This window comes from Pleurodeles waltl, chromosome 9 (assembly GCF_031143425.1).
Source record: "Pleurodeles waltl isolate 20211129_DDA chromosome 9, aPleWal1.hap1.20221129, whole genome shotgun sequence".
In the NCBI taxonomy this organism is placed as follows: domain Eukaryota; kingdom Metazoa; phylum Chordata; class Amphibia; order Caudata; family Salamandridae; genus Pleurodeles; species Pleurodeles waltl.
In genome coordinates, this window is record NC_090448.1 from 653464298 (window position 1) to 653486048 (window position 21751).

The window sequence follows — 21751 nt, forward strand, 5'->3', positions numbered from 1 at the left end:
TCTGAAATATGGCCAAACTGGTGGCAAGTGGCATCGTGGCAGCTGCACGCTTGACTTTTCTCAGTTCATGGGCAGTTATTTTGCGCCTTGGTTTTTCCACACGCTACTTGCGACCCTGTTGACTATTTTGAATGAAACGCTTGATTGTTCGATGATCACGCTTCAGAAGCTTTGCAATTTTAAGAGTGCTGCATCCCTCTGCAAGATATCTCACTATTTTTGACTTTTCTGAGCCTGTCAAGTCCTTCTTTTGACCCATTTTGCCAAAGGAAAGGAAGTTGCCTAATAATTATGCACACCTGATATAGGGTGTTGATGTCATTAGACCACACCCCTTCTCTTTACAGAGATGCACATCACCTAATATGCTTAATTGGTAGTAGGCTTTCGAGCCTATACAGCTTGGAGTAAGACAACATGCATAAAGAGGATGATGTGGTCAAAATACTCATTTGCCTAATAATTCTGCACTCCCTGTAGTAGGAGCTTTGCATGCCTCCTAGTTCAGCCTAAGCTGCTTTGCCATAGCTACCTTCTATCAGCCTAAGCTGCTAGATACACCTCTTCTCTACTAATAAGGGATAACTGGACCTGGCACAAGGTGTACATACCTCTGGTACCCACTACAAGCCAAGCCAACCTCCTACAGGAAGACTGTAGTAGTCTGGAGTGGTTTAGATGGGATAGACTAGAGTGGGGCAGATTGGAGTGTGGTAGACTGAGGTAGGTTGGGTGTGGTATATTGGGGTGAGGTGGATTGGGGTAGGTTTGGGTGAGGTAGATTGGTAGGTTGGAGTAGGACAGATATGGGTGGGGTAGATTCGGTAGATATGGCTGGGGTAGACTGGAGTGCAGTAGATTGGGGTGGGATAGATTAGAGTGAGATACCCTGCAGTGTGGTACATAGGAGGAGGGTAGATTGTGATCCACTGGAGTGGGGTAGATTGGGGCAGGTTGGAGTAGATAGGTGTGAGGTAGTTTGAGGTAAACTGGAGTGGGGTAGATTGTGATAGATTGGACTGGGCTAGACTGGGGTACATTGAAATGGGTTACTTTGGAATGGGGTAGACTGGGGTAGGTTGAGTGGAGTAGGTTGAAGTGGGGTAGTTTAGGGCATACTGAGGTGGGTGGAGTAGGGTAGACAGGAGTTGGGGGTGTGATGCAATGAAGAAGGGAAACAGTAGCACATGGAGGAAAGGAGAGAAGCAGTGTCATGAAGATGGAGGAGCAGTAGTGTGATGAAGGGAGAGGGACAACGGTGACATGAGGAAGTGGGAGCATTATGTTTTGAAAAGTGAAAAACATACTTCTCTGGCCCAGGACACATTTATCCCATTGCAGGTACACCTAGAAAACTCAAACTATATACTTTCAAATGCTTGGGAGCTGTTTTAAATGTAGGTATTCCTTTTCTTATTTTTTTGTCTTATGCATAAAATTTGTGTTGCACCAGGCGAACAACTACAATACTGACAAAACTGGTTTCACTGCATATCATCTTCATTTCTTACTAGTCCATAACTGCTGTGTCGAGAAAGCTCCAGGGTTAATTTGCATGCCCATGATGCCATGGGCTCTAATTGCCATTTTAAACTGCTTCCTCCTTTTTAGGTCTCATGCAGGCAGTGCATGAGCTGCCACTTCAAGACATTTTGTTTACTGCTAGTGGGCTTGGAGCCCTCCCATTTCTTACAATTGTTGGGCGCCAAAGCCACTCTCAATTGCTTGCTTCCTGCTGGTCAGTTCTGCGGGCGGTACTTCCCTCACCTTGCATGCGATCCCACCCAAGATCAAGGCCAATGTACTTGTGTCTTTCGAAATCTCGCACTTTTGGGAGCTATTTCTTTCTTTTTGTTGAACCCCTCTACAGAGTGCATCTTTTTGCAGCTGGCTCTATCATCTGCTCCCTCCCACCCCCCTGTTGTCTGTGTACACTTGTTTATTTAGATTTTACCACTGTTTGCAATTGCTTCTTGCGCACATCCCTGCTGTGTTTTTTAAAACAATTTTCATTTGCCTGAGTTTTTTGTGTTTAGCGTGTGACTGTAAGGGGACCTTGCACGAGTGTTTGTTTATTCTTAGCTGAAGTACACATTTTGTCACATTCACTGCTTGCCTGTTACACACACACAACACACACACACAGTTGCATTCTGTTTCATTTGAGATAAGAAAATATGCTTCCAACGCTGTCACGGGTTCCCAAGCTTCAAAGGTAAGTGATCTGCAAATAAGGAGACCTGCATTCCTACGTGTTTTGTTGTGTGCACTGCTGAGGGCTTTGAAGCTGGGGAACCCCATTTAAGTAAGAGCGGTGCAACCATTTCTTGAGATTGTGACGCACTTTAGTTAATGTGGGCATGTAAAATAAAAGATTAATCCACACCTCCTTTAACATTGCAAGTGAAAGTGGTATGGGAAGCGTATTTTTGGAGCTTGCATGTGTGGGCTTGTTTATTTACCTTTATTCCACCTCGAACAATGCTGCCGTTCAGTTCTTATGTTAGACAGCTTTAAACAATAGTTGTGACAGCAAAAACACAGGATGTGTGCAAAGTACACTGGAAAATGTTACCCTTCACTTATTTTAGCCTAGGAGTGTCCAAAACGCGATCAAGAGGGCAACATTTACATTCAGCTTTAAATTTACTTTAATTACACCTCGAATACTACTCCCTTTAATTTGTTAAGTTAGTCAGCTTTAAACAATATTTGCGACTGCACCTCACCCACAACCTACATTTTATTTTTAACTTTACTGTACCAGACAACAAGCTTTAAGGACACACCTTTGCTATGCTTTTAAAAACAAATAGAATTCATTCTTAGCTCAAGCACACATGTTATCAAATTCGGGGAATTGCTTGCCTATTACACATAGGGCCAGATGTAGTAAAATCCAATTTTGCGAATCAGAAATTGCGAGTCGTGCGACTCGCAATTTCTGATTCGCAAAATCGGATGCAGAACGGTGTCTCAGACACCGTCTGCGAATCTCAATGGGGTCGCAAAGGCCCACCTCATTAATATTAATGAGGTGGGTCGCATTTTGCGACCCCATTGAGATTCCCAGCACTCACAGGGATGGTGGCCTGCTGGAGACAATAGACTTCCATGTCTGTGACTGCTTTTTGAATAAAACAGTTTTTTTTTTGTATTGCAGCCCGTTTTCCTTAAAGGAAAACGAGTTGCAATACAAAAAAATAACGAAACCATTTGGTTTGGTTTTTCAGAGTAGGCAGTGGTCCATTGGACCACTGCCTGCTCTGAAAAAACATTAATGGCGACATTCACAAAGGGGAAGGAGTCCCATGGGGACCCCTTCCCTTTTGCGAATGGGTTACCACCAGTGTGACACTGGTGGTAACTGTAAATTGCTTTGCGACCGCGTTTGCGGGAAGGGAACACCCCTTCCTATTTGCGAGTCGCATTCCCATTTTGTGAGTCGGTACCGACTCGCAAAATGGGAATGTGCATCGCGATGCGCGTTTTGCATGGCGCAAACTGCGATTTTCGCAGTTTTACGCCATGCTAAATCCTACCTACATCTGGCCCATAATCTCTATCCATTGCATTTCTGCAGAGTTGAAAAAAATGGGCTTCCCAACTCTTTTCACTTGCAGTGTTACGAGGGAAATGATAAGAATCTGTTTTACATGTGCAAGTTAATTAATTTGCACCCTAATCACAATTATTTCCATCAATTTAAATTACATTATTTCATAAATAAAAAATATTCAGTCTTCTCCACTAAACATGGTGTATTTACTATCACAATACCCATTATTCAGCTTACTTATTACCTACCACTACCCATCCCATTCTCTATACTAAGCACACCCAACCCTGCATAAAAGAGTGCAGTGCTCACTATACCATAATACTTTCCTAAGGCAGCTGTTGTTCAGCTTGCTCCTTTTCTTCCATTTCATATATTAATTCAAAGCTCACACCATCCCTCACACATTAATAAATAACAAAAGACTAATGGCTGTTCCATAGCAATTTAGAATAAAACTTTAAACATACTGTTCAACTACACTGCTTTATAACATAGCTAAAATAAACTAAATCAATAGCTCTTGCAGAGGCGGGCCCATTGACTTTGCCAATGCTTGTTTTGTCTTTTTGCCACATGAGCGATACGTGTAAAAGTTGCCAGTAGACAGGGCAGAGTGCATGGGCAGTGGGTCCTAGGTTTCAAAATCTTTCTCAGTTGAAAATCTTTTCAGCTGAGGTCTTTATACTTTATACATTGTTCTGTAGGATTTTGCTGTAGCTCACGTTCTGCCTACAAAACATTGCAGCTCCTCCCGCTTCCAAGTGTGAAGGGTGATCAACAACAGCTATTGAAAAGGAGGGTGCTGGGGGAAGTAACATGGAACACAGAGTCGCTGGCATTTTCTTGTTTGTTGTTGTAAAAGAAATAGGAGCTGAACATAAGTAGCAGGCATGCATGTAGAGTGCTTAAATACAGTTAAAGGGGAGAAGGAGTGGGGGGAAGTATAGTAAAAAACAGATGGGCGGGGCAGGGAGAGTGTGGGACAGAAAAGAAGACACACAAATGGGAAAAGGAGCAAGTGAAGACACAAGCACTCATATGCAGTGTGTAAACATAATTAAATAGTAGCTCCAAAAAATGGGAGCAATGGATGGACACAAGTGATTGATTCATGCTCTAAGGGGAGGTTCAAACCCCGAAGAGGCATGACGCATACATGCCATGGCAAGCTAAAACAAAGGATATGAGAGTCATGTTGCAGCTAACAAATGGTAAGCCTGTGGGTGGGCTGTGGTCCACTAACTGTAAACAGTGTCTCAGAGAGACAGCACATGCACTGTCTAGCCGAAACCTAAAGAATTAGCCCACATCAATGAAGACTTAGCTCTGTTCTAGAAATGCCCAGTTTGGATGGACACACGTTATACCTTTCTGCCTCCGTGGAAAGGGGTCGAAAGAATAAATGCACAGGGAAACTGATGCCCACTGAACATCTTATAGTGGATATCTCTAGACAGAGATCAGGGAATGAAGGAATACATTATTAGAGAGTACGTGGGTTCAGTACCTGGTAGCAGTGGTTCTTGATATTTACAATGACCTCAAAATACATCCCTCGCTGGAATGGCATGTAGTTCTTCCGCTCTTCTGTGCCCCAGCAACTGTGCTGTAGTGTATTGCAAACCACAACCCCACCTTCGTCAAATCGTGGGTTGAAGTGGAACGCAATATCACCATTGCTGCATGCAAAGTCAAGGGCAAATCTGTAAAGGAAAACCAAAAATAACATAATTAATACTTATAATAAAAAAAGTTTCAGTACAGTGTCATGATATCATGACAAGCATTGTGCTACATTGTGATGTTTTGGACAGTGATGGCCTTTGTTACCCAATTAAGTGTTGCAAGAGTGCGAGGAAATCGTCATGGAGTTGGACAACATGTTCTTCCACCTATGGAGAAACCAATGCACTTCACATACACTAGCTTCTATCAGTGCAACCTTGCATGTTCAGATTCTGAGTTCCCGCTAAATGCAGTAAATATATCTTGCCTTCAGCTTCCACCTTTGACTGCCCTCTTTCCAGTAAAATCCCCCTTACCTCACCAAGGGGGAGATAACCCTCAACAGCACTCCCAGACCCGAAAATGTGCATCCGTGCAGTAAAAGAAATCTCCACGTCCCTCAACTAACTCATCTTTCTCTCTTGAAGAGTTGGGCTAAATTCTACCCTGGTGAATTTCATTTTAAAAAAATCTGATGCAAATTTCTCTCTCTTCTTCTCCTCTCTTTATATTATTTTTTTCTTTCCTTGTACCTATTCCATCGCTGGTTCAGTTTCCTCTGATAAACATAATGTGATATGTGTTTTATGAGTATTCTTTAGAGTTTGCTGGAGAATGAATATAAACTTGTGTACTATTTTCTATTTTGGATCTATTCCATTGCCTTACCTAATAATTCTAGACATTTTGGGAGTTTATATGTTTATATAGACAATATGTATTGCCAATGTTGAGCTACTATAGTGCACATTATACTCTCTGCTGTACAGCTTATCCACTGAATACAAAGAAAATGAAATACAAAATGTGTAACCAAAAAATCTGGAGGAAAATGTCCATATTACTGCCGGTTTTTAAAGAAATTGACCATTAAACCACATGATAAACATACAGTTTTTTAGACATATATTAAATGTTCTGATAGCTCATGGTCTGCCGAGCAACTTAAGACCGGGCTTGCCCTAGTTATGGCATTTCAGCCAGGGAGAGCTTAGTTCCAGTTTTAGAGTAAGCCCGGTGCCCATGGCTGAGCATACCCGGTGCTTTCATGGCGGCAAATACAATAACATCAAGGTAATGAATGGAATGCTTGAATTAATCTCACCCACTGATGATTGCTGGGGGCCACATCCCAATCCATCTATCACCTTTTCGTTTTTGCATTTGCTGCCAAAAGTGACCAGGGTATGCACAGACGTGGGTCACCGGTTCAATGTGCCACTGGAACCAAGCTATACCTGGCTGAAGAGCCCTAATTAGGGCAAAAGTGGCCCTATCTAGATTGCTGGTGTCCCTGTTCAGTGAGGACCTGGCAGTTCAGGCCCATGAGGAATAGCATCAAGACTGATTTGCACATGACTGGGTCCAAACAGAGGTGGCATGGTGGGCAAAAAAAGATTAAGTGAATTGCCCAGTATTCGCCCAAAACCAGGATTTGAACTTGGTTCCCCAGTTCCAAAGCCAGCAACCCTAGTCGACACTCCTCTTTTGTCAATTGTGGCTCTCAATGGGTTGCAACACTGGATGGCTCACTGCACTGAAGCCCAAGTTGCTAAGATTTCAGATAAAAAGTGACCAAAAACATTTTTGGTCCAAAAAATTAAACCCAACACTACAACAACAGGGCCCTATCTGTGTGAAGAATATGGAATTTTAAAAGTAGCCAAAGGCCTGGTGTCAGTTACAAATGGCTAATTGGGATCCAAGAGTCACTCTACAGCCAGGAGACCGTCCAGTTTGAAACCATTTAAGAAAGCAACTGCTCTCACAGTTTTGAATGACGGAGATGATGTAGCAGTGGGCTAGTACACACTATGGCATGTCCCCAAGAGTGACAACAGTTTAGTGGCTGGTATCTTGAAAACAGAAAGTCATGGTGAAGATTTTCCAGTGGCAGCGACTTTCATAGGATAAAAGGCACCCAAAGTACTGCAACGGATCACCAGTCACTACTGAATACTTTAAGATACTTTAAAGTTAGGGACTGTTAGCGCGCCTGGTCCTTAATAAGTAAACTTACAAGTGGACGTGCATAGGTCGATGAACCTTTTGATTCGCATGGAGTCTCCTAGCTACGATGTGACCAATGTTTCCCAATAATCGAATGCACAAAATTCAATAATCATTAGACAAGTCATTAATCAATAATCAATGGAAACAATAACAACACACCATGAGTCTTTAGCCATGAATAACCACAACTCAGTATACGTTTTAGTAATTTTATTTCCCTATTAGTTACAATACTAAGTCATGAGATTAGATTAAACTTTATTCAATTCAAATACAATCTGCATTAACTTATTAGAAGGCACCAAAAACATAACCTAATCAAAGCTTGTATCAGAGTACATTTGTTAGAAATGGGGTTTTTGGTTGGCAGTCAGGTTACCCCCTGTCCAAGCAAAAGCCCTCACTCTAGTCAGGGTAAGTCACACACAATCCAAGATTATCCTGTGCCCACCCTCTGGTAGCTTGGCACGAGCAGTCAGGCTTAACTTAGAAGGCAATGTGTAAAGTATTTGTGCAATAAATCATACAATACCACCATATAGCACCACAAAAATACACCACACAGTGTTTAGAAAAATATATAATATTTATCAGGATAATTGTAGGTCAAAAAGAATAAAGTTGCAATGGAAAATTGTAGAAATATCACAGGACAGTGATATAAAGTGTCTTAAGTCTTTAGAATATAAACAAAGTCTCTTTTAAGCACAAGTACCTGGCTGGGAGTGGAAAAATCTCCTCAGAGGGCCACCAGAGAAGAAGTGCGTGGAAAAAGGGTGTGTGCGTCGATTTCTCCCCAGCACACACGGACTTGCGTCGTTATTTTCCACGCGGGGAAGTCGGCGTCGTTTTCCGGCGCTCGGAGAGTCTCTTTCTGTGGATCGCGGGGATTACCAGATGTCCCGGGTCTGTGCGTGGATTTTCCTGCTTGTTCTCCGGCTGCGCGTCGGTCTGCGGGGCTGCGCGCCGAAATTACGATCTCACGGCAGGCGTCGCGTCGATTTCTCCTCTAGACTTCGATCTGCGGGGCTGCGTGTTGAAATTACGATCTCACGGCAGGCGTCGCGTCGATTTCTCCTCTAGAGGTCGGGCGGCGTTGTCCTTGCGAGGCCGTGCGTCGGATCTTCGATCGTCCCAAGAGTGTCGCGTCGATCAGCGTCGGAGTGCGGCGTTTTTCTCGCCACGAGACAAGCTGTGCGTCAAAATTTTCGGCGCACGGAGCGTCCAAGTAAAAGAGAGAAGTCTTTTTGGTCCTGAGACTTCAAGGAACAGGAGGCAAGCTCTATCCAAGCCCTTGGCGAGCACTTTCACAGCCAGACAATAGTTCAGCAAGGCAGCAGGGCAACAGCAAGGCAGCAGTCCTTTGTAGAAAGCAGACAGGTGAGTCCTTTGAGCAGCCAGGCAGTTCTTCTTGGCAGGATGTAGTTTCTGGTTCAGGTTTCTTCTCCAGCAAGTGTCTGATGAGGTAGGGCAGAGGCCCTGTTTTATACCCAAATGTGCCTTTGAAGTGGGGGAGACTTCAAAGGGTGGCTAAGAAGTGCACCAGGTCCCCTTTCAGTTCAATCCTGTCTGCCAGGGTCCCAGTAGGGGGTGTGGCAGTCCTTTGTGTGAGAGCAGGCCCTCCACCCTCCCAGCCCAGGAAGACCCATTCAAAATGCAGATGTATGCAAGTGAGACTGAGTACCCTGTGTTTGGGGTGTGTCTGAGTGAATGCACAAAGAGCTGTCAACCAAGCCCCGCCAGACGTGGATTGTAAGGCACAGAAGGATTTAAGTGCAAAGAAATGCTCACTTTCTAAAAGTGGCATTTCTAGAATAGTAATATTAAATCCGACTTCGCCAGTCAGCAGGATTTTGTATTACCATTCTGGCCATACTAAATATGACCTTCCTGCTCCTTTCAGATCAGCAGCTGTCACTTCAACAGTGTATGAGGGCAGCCCCAAGGTTAGCCTATGAAGGGAGCAGGCTTCACAGCAGTGTAAAAACGAATTTAGGAGTTTTACACTACCAGGACATATAACTACACAGGTACATGTCCTGCCTTTTACCTACACAGCACCCTGCGCTAGGGGTTACCTAGGGCACACATTAGAGGTGACTTATATGTAGAAAAAGGGGAGTTCTGGGCTTGGCAAGTACTTTTAAATGCCAAGTTGAAGTGGGAGTGAAACTGCACACACAGGCCTTGCAATGGCAAGCCTGAGACAAGGTTAAGGTAGCTACTTAAGTGGGTGGCACAACCAGTGCTGCAGGTCCACTAGTAGCATTTAATCTACAGGCCCTAGGCACAGGTAGTGCACATTATCAGGGACTTATAAGTAAATTAAATAGTCCAATCAGGTATGATTCCAGGTTACCATGTTTTAGGGGAGAGAGCATATGCACTTTAGCCCTGGTTAGCAGGGGTAAAGTGCACAGAGTCTATAAACCAGCAAAAACAGTGTCCAAAAAGTGGAGGGAGGCAGGCAAAAAGTTAGGGGTGACTACCCTAAGGCTGTCAGGTCTAACATGTGTCCCCCCCAGCTGAAAGTGGGGAGAGCTACCCGACCTCCTGGGAGCTCTCATCGCTAAGGCGGAAGTACCTGGAGAGACCATCAGCATTGGCGTGGTCAACCCCTGGGCGATGTTCCACCGTAAAGTCCATCCCCTGTAGGGAAATGGACCACCTCAAGAGTTTTGGATTCTCACCCCTCATCTGCATGAGCCATCTGAGGGGCCTGTGGTCTGTCTGAACCCGGAAGTGAGTCCCAAACAGGTAGGGTCTTAGCTTCTTCAGTGCCCAGACCACAGCAAAAGCTTCTCTCTCAATAGCACTCCACCTCTGTTCCCGTGGTAATAGCCTTCTGCTAATAAAGACTACCGGTTGATCTCTGCCCTCCTCATTCAGCTGTGCTAGGACTGCCCCTATGCCATGCTCTGAAGCGTCTGTCTGCACGATAAATTCCTGGGAGTAGTCAGGGGCCATGAGCACGGGGGCCGTGCACATGGCTTCCTTCAGGGCGTCAAAGGCTTTCTGACAAGCCTCTGTCCAATTCACCAACCTAGGTTGTTTCTTGGAAGTGAGTTGTGTCAAGGGTGTTACAATGGTACCATAGCCCTTGACAAATCTGCGGTAGTATCCTGTGAGGCCTAGAAAGGCTCTCACCTCAGTCTGCGTTCGCGGTGGTTGCCAGGCCTTGATAGTTTCAATCTTGGCCTGGAGGGGCTGTACCTTGCCACCACCCACTAGGTGTCCCAAGTACACCACGGAACCCTGCCCAATCTGGCACTTACTAGCCTTGATGGTCAGGCCTGCCTTTTGCAGGGCCTGAAGCACCTCCTTGAGGTGAAGCAGGTGTTCCTCCCAGCTGGAACTGTAGACAGCTATGTCATCCAGGCAGGCTGCACAGAAGGCATCCTTGCCAGCTAGGACCCCGTTAACCAATCGTTGGAAGGTAGCGGGGGCATTTTTCAACCCAAACGGCATCACCCGGAACTGGTAATGGCCATCCGGGGTTGAAAATGCGGATCTTTCCTTGGCCCCCTCAGTTAGGGCGATCTGCCAGTACCCTGAAGTAAGATCAAACGTACTCAGGAACTTGGCAGCGCCTAGCCTGTCCACAAGCTCATCAGCTCGGGGGATGGGGTGAGCATCAGTCCGTGTGACTGAGTTGAGACCCCGGTAGTCCACACAGAACCGGAGTTCTGGCTTCGCACCTGGGGCAGTAGCCTTAGGGACCAACACCACTGGGCTGGCCCAGGGACTACTGGATTTCTCAATAACCCCTAGAGTCAACATTTTGGAGACCTCCTCCTTGATGCTGGCCTTCACCTTATCCGACAACCTGTAAATTTTGTTTTTCACAGGGAGACTGTCACCAGTGTCAATATCATGAACACAGAGGTGGGTTAGTCCAGGAGTAAGGGAGAACAGGGGGGGAGAATTGCTCCAACAGCTCATAGCAGTCTCCTTTCTGATTTAGAGTCAGGGAGTCAGACAGAATGACCCCGCTTACTGACCCATCACCTTCTTGGGCAGAGAGGAGGTCGGGGAGAGGTTCACTCTCCTCTTCCGTTCCTTCATCTGTGACCAGAAGCATGTTGATCTCCGACCTCTCAAAATGAGCTTTTAGTCGGTTCACATGGAGCACCCTTGGGGGATTCCTAGGGGTTTGGAGGTCCACTAGGTAAGTGGCCTCCCCTTTCCGCTCCTTTATTTCAAATGGGCCAGACCAGCGGTCCTGGAGAGCTCTGGGCTCTACTGGCTCCATTACCCACACTTTGTCTCCAGGTTGAAACTCTACCAGGGTGGCCTTCTGGTCATACCATTGTTTCATCACCTCTTGACTGGCCTCAAGGTTATCTTGGGCTTCTTTCCAGAAGCGGGTCATCTGGTTGCGGAGGGCCAACATATAGCTGACCACATCCTGAGGGGGTGTCTTTGGAGCTTTCTCCAATCCCTCCTGGACAATGCTTAAGGGTCCCCTGACAGGGTACCTGTAGAGAAGTTCAAAGGGACTGAACCCTACCCCCCTCTGGGGGACCTCTCTGTAAGCAAAGAGAAGGCATGGTAAGAGGACGTCCCACTTACGCCTCATGGCCTCAGGGAGGCCACCAATCATGCCTTTAAGGGTCTTGTTGAATCTCTCCACAAGACCATTAGACTGGGGGTGATAGGGTGTGGTGAACTTGTAAGTTACACCACACGCATCCCACAGGGACTTCATGTATGCAGACATGAAGTTAGTGCCTCTGTCAGACACTATTTCCTTGGGGAATCCCACACGGGTAAATATCCCCATCAGGGTTCTGGCCACCACTTGTGCAGTTACGGTCCTCAGAGGGATTGCCTCTGGGTAACGGGTGGCATGGTCCACCAAAACCAGGATGAACCTGTTGCCTAAGGCAGTTTTGGGGTCCAAGGGACCAACAATGTCGATGCCCACCCTTTCAAAGGGGGTGCCAACGACAGGAAGTGGAATCAGGGGGGTTTTAACCCTTTTTCCTGCCTTACCACTGGCCTGGCAGGTAGGACAGGATCTGCAGAACTTATCTGAGTGTGTCCTCATTTTGGGCCAATAAAAGTGGGTGACAAGCCTGTTAAAGGTCTTGCCCTGCCCCAAATGTCCTGCCAGGGGAATGTCGTGAGCCAGACCCAGTAGGAAGGTTCGGTAACATTGGGGGACCACCAGCATACGTGCTGCCCCAAAGCCCGGAACCTTAGGCTCACTGTAGAGGAGATCATTCTCCCAATATAGGTGGTGATCGCCAGAGGCGTCGCCTGCTGCCTGGTTCGAGGCTTGTTTCCTCAAACCTTCCAGAGTGGGACATTCTCTCTGCGCCTTGCAGAATTCCTCCCTGGTGGGTCCACCCTCAACTTGCCAGCCAGCAAGCTCAGGTAAGTCACCTAGGGCGGCAATGTCTTCCCCAGTTGGCTCGGGAGCCTCCTCCTCAGGAGCCCCGTCAGCCACTGTGGGAACTTCTGGGGCCGGTTTCCCGCACCCCTGGTCCCTCCTCCTGGCAGCTCGCTGGGCCATCGTTCCAGGCTCCAGATGTCCTAGACTTCCCTCTCGGTCAGCCATGGACCGTGTGGTCATGCAGACCCACTCAGGTAACCCTAACATCTCCAGGTGAGACCTGAGCTCCACTTCTTTCCAAGCAGTGTGCTCAAGGTCATTGCCTAACAGACAATCTACAGGCATGGCAGGACTCACAGCTACTTTCAGAGTACCAGAGACCCCCCCCCACTCAAAGGGAACCAGAGCCACAGGTAGGTGACTCTCGCGATTGTCAGCGACTCTGACCTGGTGGAATGTATTAGGTACTATCTGCTCTGTTGACACCAGCTGACTCTTGATAGTAGTCATACTGGCTCCTGTGTCACGCAGAGCCTCCACCTTCTGCCCATCAATGGTGACCCACTGCCGGTACTTGGAATTATTTCTGGGCATGTGGGCCTTGGGCACCATTTCTCCTTCTCCCAGGGACACTAGGGAAATCTCTACCTGCTCCCCAAAGGTATTTGGGTCCATCTCCCCCCGAGCGCTACACTAGTCAACCCAGGTGCCTGTCCGGTAGTGGACGGTGCCCTCTTGGGGCACTGTGGATCGCCTTTGTAGTGACCATACTGGTAACACTCCATGCATTTGGGGCTAGGTTTCCCTGACTTGTCATATGTCCCTGGCTTTTTCCCAAATTTGGAAAAGGAAGGGTTGCCACCCCCTCCCTGGGAATTCTTTTGGGGGCCTTTAGAGAGTTCCTTATCTGCAAGTTTATCTCCCCCCTCTTTCTTCTGTTGGGAACCCTGACCACCTTTGTGGGAGTCCCCCCCAGGTACCTTCTTGGACACTCTGGTGCTAACCCAGAGGTCCGCCTCCTCAGCAAGCTTCCTGGGATCAGTCAGCTTACTATCCACTAGGTGCTGGCGCAAATCTGTATAAGTAACATTAAGCATATGCTCTCTCAGAATCAAGTCATATAAACCTTTATAATCTGCTACTTTGTTGCCCCGCACCCATCCATTCAGTGCCTTACTGGAAAAGTCAAAGAAATCTACCCATGTTTGTGTGTGTTGTTTGGTGCTGTCCCTGAACCTCTGACGGTATCCCTCAGGGGTCAGCCCAAACTTGGCAAGTAAAATAGCTTTCTGAAGTGGGTATGTGTTTTGATCAGGTTGATCCAGTGTGAGAAGTGTGTCCCTCCCCAATGGCGGCACATAACCCCACATAGCTACCCCCCATTGCCCTTCAGGAACCTCATGAGCCCTTAGTGCAACTTCATAAGTAGCTAGCCATTTATCTATGTCATCTCCCACCACAAAACTGGGCACCACATTTTTGGGTATACGAACCTTCTTTTCTCCAGCAGGTCCTGTCTGTATGCTGCCACCATTATTGCTGGATTCAGACTGTCTTGCCTTGATCTCCAGCTCCTTGAGACTCAGTTCATGAGCCAACAATAGTTTCTTTTCAGCCAAAGCTCTTTCAGCTTCCACTTGTTTGGCTGCTCTTTCAGCTTCTGCTTGTTTGGCTGCTCTTTCAGCTTCTGCTTGCTTGGCTGTTCTTTCAGCTTCAATCTGTTTGGCTGCTCTTTCAGCCTCAGCTTGTTTGGCTTCTCTCTCTGCCCTTCTCTCCTCCTGTTGAGCCTCAATTTTCAGTTTTGCCATTTGCAATTGGAACTCCCTTTCCTCTCTCCTTTCCTCTGCGGTCAGGCTTTGCATAGAGACACTGCTCCCTGGTCTGGAAGGGGGCACAATTGCAGTGGTAACACCATCCACAGATAGTGAAAATTCCTCTGAGGTGCCATTTTCTGGCTCCTCTTCCTCATCATCCTCTAAATGGGCTTCTGCCCAGGCCCTCAGCGCCACTTGAAAGTCCTCCTTTCTGGAGGCCCCTTGGGTGGGTACCCTCAGTGCCCTGCAGAATCCTCTTAGTTGTTTGACCGTATATGTATCCAACTGGACTAGGTCAAAGTCCCCTGTCTGAGACCCAGTCAGAGACATGTTGAGTGAGGATTTAGTTTTTGAAAATTGTCAGGAAAAAAATCAGGTTTTCAAAAAGAGATAAAAACCAAGTTGACCTTCAACTGTGGGTAGGTAGTGAAATACTTAGCTACTGTATGTTACTGCACAAATACAAGTCCTATCCTCACCGCTGATCACCAATGTTAGAAATGGGGTTTTTGGTTGGCAGTCAGGTTACCCCCTGTCCAAGCAAAAGCCCTCACTCTAGTCAGGGTAAGTCACACACAATCCAAGATTATCCTGTGCCCACCCTCTGGTAGCTTGGCACGAGCAGTCAGGCTTAACTTAGAAGGCAATGTGTAAAGTATTTGTGCAATAAATCATACAATACCACCATATAGCACCACAAAAATACACCACACAGTGTTTAGAAAAATATATAATATTTATCAGGATAATTGTAGGTCAAAAAGAATAAAGTTGCAATGGAAAATTGTAGAAATATCACAGGACAGTGATATAAAGTGTCTTAAGTCTTTAGAATATAAACAAAGTCTCTTTTAAGCACAAGTACCTGGTTGGGAGTGGAAAAATCTCCTCAGAGGGCCACCAGAGAAGAAGTGCGTGGAAAAAGGGTGTGTGCGTCGATTTCTCCCCAGCACACACGGACTTGCGTCGTTATTTTCCACGCGGGGAAGTCGGCGTCGTTTTCCGGCGCTCGGACAGTCTCTTTCTGTGGATCGCGGGGATTACCAGATGTCCCGGGTCTGTGCGTGGATTTTCCTGCTTGTTCTCCAGCTGCGCGTCGGTCTGCGGGGCTGCGCGCCGAAATTACGATCTCACGGCAGGCGTCGCGTCGATTTCTCCTCTAGACTTTGATCTGCGGGGCTGCGCGTTGAAATTACGATCTCACGGCAGGCGTCGCGTCGATTTCTCCTCTAGAGGTCGGGCGGCGTTGTCCTTGCGAGGCCGTGCGTCGGATCTTCGATCGTCCCAAGAGCGTCGCGTCGATCAGCGTCGGAGTGCGGCGTTTTTCTCGCCGCGAGACAAGCTGTGCGTCGAAATTTTCGGCACACTGAGCGTCCAAGTAAAAGAGAGAAGTCTTTTTGGTCCTGAGACTTCAAGGAACAGGAGGCAAGCTCTATCCAAGCCCTTGGAGAGCACTTTCACAGCCAGACAATAGTTCAGCAAGGCAGCAGGGCAACAGCAAGGCAGCAGTCCTTTGTAGAAAGCAGACAGGTGAGTCCTTTGAGCAGCCAGGCAGTTCTTCTTGGCAGGATGTAGTTTCTGGTTCAGGTTTCTTCTCCAGCAAGTGTCTGATGAGGTAGGGCAGAGGCCCTGTTTTATACCCAAATGTGCCTTTGAAGTGGGGGAGACTTCAAAGGGTGGCTAAGAAGTGCACCAGGTCCCCTTTCAGTTCAATCCTGTCTGCCAGGGTCCCAGTAGGGGGTGTGGTAGTCCTTTGTGTGAGAGCAGGCCCTCCACCCTCCCAGCCCAGGAAGACCCATTCAAAATGCAGATGTATGCAAGTGAGACTGAGTACCCTGTGTTTGGGGTGTGTCTGAGTGAATGCACAAAGAGCTGTCAACCAAGCCCCGCCAGACGTGGATTGTAAGGCACAGAAGGATTCAAGTGCAAAGAAATGCTCACTTTCTAAAAGTGGCATTTCTAGAATAGTAATATTAAATCCGACTTCGCCAGTCAGCAGGATTTTGTATTACCATTCTGGCCATACTAAATATGACCTTCCTGCTCCTTTCAGATCAGCAGCTGTCACTTCAACAGTGTATGAGGGCAGCCCCAAGGTTAGCTTATGAAGGGAGCAGGCTTCACAGCAGTGTAAAAACGAATTTAGGAGTTTTACACTACCAGGACATATAACTACACAGGTACATGTCCTGCCTTTTACCTACACAGCACTCTGCTCTAGGGGTTACCTAGGGCACACACTAGAGGTGACTTATATGTAGAAAAAGGGGAGTTCTGGGCTTGGCAAGTACTTTTAAATGCCAAGTTGAAGTGGCAGTGAAACTGCACACACAGGCCTTGCAATGGCAAGCCTGAGACAAGGTTAAGGTAGCTACTTAAGTGGGTGGCACAACCAGTGCTGCAGGTCCACTAGTAGCATTTAATCTACAGGCCCTAGGCACAGGTAGTGCACATTATCAGGGACTTATAAGTAAATTAAATAGTCCAATCAGGTATGATTCCAGGTTACCATGTTTTAGGGGAGAGAGCATATGCCCTTTAGCCCTGGTTAGCAGGGGTAAAGTGCGCAGAGTCGATAAACCAGCAAAAACAGTGTCCAAAAAGTGGAGGGAGGCAGGCAAAAAGTTAGGGGTGACTACCCTAAGGCTGTCAGGTCTAACAACATTCTAAAGCATTAGCATAGGTCAACAAATGTATCAAAGGCAATAAGTCAAATTGTGTCATAAAATTCAGCAAAGCAGTCCCTCATCCATTTGTCTCTGTAGTCTGTCAATCATCATAGAAAGTAAACCCTCATCTAATCCAAATTAGCATCAGCACGTGGGACTCTATGCAAAACAATTTAGAATAAGAATTTGGAAAAATTGTAGCTAAGAAAAACTAATTAGACAGCGCAGTTGGTACCTAGAAAAAAAGGCACAAAAAGATAATTCAGTCACATTTTCATATCTACCTATCCTCGGTATGGATCAGCAACAAAGTCAGTCTTCGTCTTCAGGTCATCAGTCGATCAGCATCACATCAGGCTCTCAAAGAGTATAAGCCCAATGACAGAATCTCGAATCACCTCTATGACCTTGCAGTCCCTCCCCTAACATCTGATCTCTATTCCCTGTCACGTTTTATATCAAAGTCACCAAGACTATCCCCCGTTAATCGTATGTTTTTTCCCTAACCAATAACATTTGTAAATCAAATCTATGAATTCTGAAATTTCACAGTTCTCATGTCGTTGATTGGTCCGCTTTATGATGTCCTCATCATCCGGCTCGTCAGGTATCGAAAATGTTGCATCTTCTTCTTCAGTCAGTGTCTTCATTGTTCGAGTCCTGGGAAAGTACACCCAATGCACTTTACACACTAATGGTTACATTTCTAGTTCCATCATCTCCTGTCCATCGGTTCATATAGAGGCTTTAGCTAAGCAAATCTTATTAAACAATAAGCAATTCACGGTTAATTCATCTTGTCAGCATTTTCCATTAAACATTAAGAAATACAGCTTCTGCATGAGGCCTGGCAAGACTAGGCCAAGACTCCCGCTAAGTTAAGCCCTACAATTATTGCAATGCACAGGTTATGTCTTTGAATATGACACATTACTACATTAATCTAATACATTTTCAATATTTCATATATGTTATTACTCTTTTAATATAATTCGTGAAATCTGGTGGCCACTCTCCGAGGCACAATTTCATACATGCATATTATTTTCTACGTTAATCATTTTCTACCAATTTCATTATTCAAATATACATAAACATTCATTAATAATTTCTATTTAAGACTTTTGCGTTAACAGGGCTAACTATAAGATCAGAATGGGACATGTTTGGAATCTTGAGGCTATAATGATGGTTCAAATTTTTCTGGTTAAGTCCAGCTGCCTCACCCATTAAATACACAACACCATGCCGAGTGTGTAAATGTTGAAGACCTATGGAACAAAGAAAGAGCGATACAGGCACTCCAAGGGTATGTGGTGGGCAGGGAGGGTGAGGCTCATCAGTGATGAGAATAGGAAATCATCTCTGCACCACCATGTGTGGCCAATGCACTGTCTGTGGTCTTTGTCTTGTTATCTAGGATAGCTTGACTACATGAATAACATGCCTCCTGGGTGGTCTCAGTTACCTCAATTGATCATAACGTAGATTTGTCAGACAGGTGTGTCTTGCACAGATGTTTCAGGTGACCAATGCTCAGCCTTGAGGGCAATCCTCACCTCTTGTCACACTGTGTTCACGTCACCAAGGTGTTACAGGAATTGAGGCTGGGGCTAATATGGGAGCACAAGCACCAGGCTTGTTCTTAGTAAACGTTTATCCAAAGGTCCTCACCAAATTCATGTTTCTAGCTTATTTGGGGCCTGTGACTACCCATTGTTGGGGACCGAGGATGAAGTGGGAGTCACCCAAACATCTTCTTTGTTCATAATGTGAAGGTCTTGTTCCCAGGTTTTAGAGGACTTAAGGGAAGATTGTCGTAGTTCACGCAAATTAGAACTGCTCATGGAGTTAATGTATATTATGTCCAGACTGCGCCAAGCAGAAAGTTTCTCCATAGGCACAGGAAAGGGGAGAAGTGGGAGTTTTAACTGAGGCAGAAGGTGCCACTTTTAAATAATAGAAGGATTTGCAAAATCTTACCACACCAAACATGAATTTGCAGTTCCAGAACAGAAGCCTAAACATGCACTGTGTCATCCACCAAAACCAAAGAGCAGCCAGTGGGGAGATCATAATCTTGTGCAGCTATGTACATGCTGGCCAAAATAGAGACCCTCAATCCATTATTACAGTTTGACACTCACAGAGGACTTGCATACTACCCACATATGCCAAACACATCAAGAGAAGCAAGAAATCTCAGTCAAGTCGATCTGTACCAGAAGGGGCTCCTTATGAGGCGCTTCAGGGTGCAGTCCAGCTTCCTGTGAGGCCCCTGTGCATTTTTCAATTTAGCAGTGTTTGTGAAAACATGACTTTCATGTTTTCATGAACAGTGCTGATGTGCGGGTAGCCCACTCTTCTTGGTCTCCAGGCTCCTGATGACAGGAGGAAGATGAGGAAGCTGCGGCATGATCCAGGTACAGAGTACTGTTAGCACTCTGTTGGTGAATGTCTGGATTGCACATTTCTGAGGGCGTAGTTCAACTACTGTCCCCTCACTCAGGCACAACTGATCTTATGTAGCTGACACACTGCGCATGCCTCATTCAGCAAAGTACATCTGGTAAAATGTGGCTGTCGGGGTGCACATTCTGCATCCCTGAGGCCAATGAGAAGCCACACAGAGCTGCAGGGGCAGGACCCTCAGCACCATCCCAGTTTCTTGCAGGGTTGCGCTTCCAGTCCTATTAAGAAGCTGGGAGAGAAATTGGTGTGAGTCTTCCCCTTTTCAAACCTTCCCTTGATGCTCTGTTTGTCTCCTCATTGGGAATCATGGCTTGCTGGCTCCAATGGCCAATATCAGATTCCTGCTCTGCTGCTGTCAAGGAGCTTCCGAATTGCCAGCTAAGTACGACAGATAAGTGAAAAAGTTTCTTTCCCTATGCATGTAGGTATGCGTTTGTGAGTGATTCACAGTGAATGGAATATGGTAAAAGTGTGTGAGTGTGTTTGAGAGTGTCAATGAGAGTGAAAATGAGAATTTGAGTTTGAGAGTGTGTCTGAATAGGTAAGAGGAAGCGAGGGAAGGAGTGTGAGTGTGTTAGCCACAGTGATTGATTAGAGGTTGTGAGAGGGAATGGAAGTGTGTCAGGTGTGTAGCTATCTACAGTGCAGTGGGTACAGCTGTACCAGGGCCCAGAGTCAGCGAGAGTATGCAAGTGCGTTAGCAAGTGAGCTTGAGAAACAGTGATTATGAGTATGTAGGTAAGTGAACAACATTCAAAGGCAGGGAGTGTGAGTGAGAATCAGTAAGTGACAGAGTGTGAGTTAGAGTGAGTGAGGGGAAAGAGTGTATTGAGAGGGAGTGAAAATGAGTAAGGCGAATTTGGAAAAAAAGAGCGTAAACTCCTGGTTGGTATTACACCCTAACTCTTTCAAAGATCACCAGCTGGCACTGCACTGCATAGGACTGCACAGCTCTTTCTAGGAAAGAGTTTGCATGCACCTTTTCCACAAAGGCGGCAGTAAAAAGGCCTTTAATTCTGAAAGGTAATCTTGAACCCCAGCTTCTGTTATAGCGCTTTTCTTCTTGCAGATTTGGGACCCTAAAGCACTATCTGACAAACCATAATCTATAAATGGGGCTTGCCATCAAATCAATACAGTTAAATAATGTAAAGCACAATAGGCTCCACAAGGAAGACAAGAGAGTGATTAAGTTTTAAAACCCTAACGTTTATTAAAGGTTGAAAGGTTTACAAATTCAAAATAACTGAATTAGCGTCATTCAATAATCATTACATGAATGCATTTAGTAATTAGGATGTTCATTCAGTTCCCCCATAAAAGGAGCGCGCAACCCGATCTAAGTTGCTTGAAAGTGGACATAAGCATGTCTGCAATATGTCTGAGCTGTATTCTACTCGGACTAGTTTAAATCACACAATTCTAACATTTGGTACGCCAACACATAATTTCCATAAAACGCTCCAATCATGTTGCAGCATACTGATACAGTCTAAGTACCTTCAATTTTGCAGTACATTGGACTAGCCTGTAAATGACAAAGACAACAAAGGCATGCCACTTTTGTTAATAATTAATTCAGGTTCTCCTAGAAATAAAAAATACATGTGATATGAAACAAGATGTCAACCAGAAATTAAGCCATTTTAAAAACAGGTCTACAATTACTTTGGTAAATCTAAAGGTTAACAATGTAAAGGTTATACATTTCTATATGCTCATGTTAATGTTAATATAATACAAAACATTTAGGGGCATATTTACAAGCCCCTAGTGCTACCTTGCGCTGCCATAGCGTCATTTTTTTGGGTGCCCATTCCTAAATTCTCCCCGTGTTTAGCAATTGAAAAAATATACAATCTGGGGTGTTCTAAATAGAAAAAACACAAAGGAAACCCTCAACGCAGCTCTACCCGGCACCTTTACCGGGCACATGACGAGAGCTGGTACTACAATATTCACTGCACTCTGGAAACTTGCCCCATAATGCTTTGCATGGCATTACTTTTACAACATATTTTTGCCCATAACTCAGCCTGTGGTGGCCCTAGGACAATGGGACAACCACCAAAACGTTCAGCACGAGGTGCTCTTTCTGTTCAGTTCATTTTCTGGGTCACCACACTAGATTGGGGGGACCCCAAAATCATAATCTTTC

At 45.8% G+C, this 21751-nt stretch overlaps 1 protein-coding gene across 2 annotated transcripts in view; it reads right to left on the minus strand.

Moving 5' to 3' along the window:
- The window catches only part of LOC138259816 (galectin-4-like), a 300965-nt gene that overhangs the window by 173247 nt on the left and 105967 nt on the right, over positions 1 to 21751 (minus strand). For both annotated transcript variants that reach the window (XM_069207710.1, XM_069207709.1), the window contains exon 3: positions 5070 to 5265. In XM_069207710.1, the coding sequence (XP_069063811.1) occupies positions 5070 to 5265 (196 nt within the window). The remainder of the gene's footprint in view (positions 1 to 5069; positions 5266 to 21751) is intronic.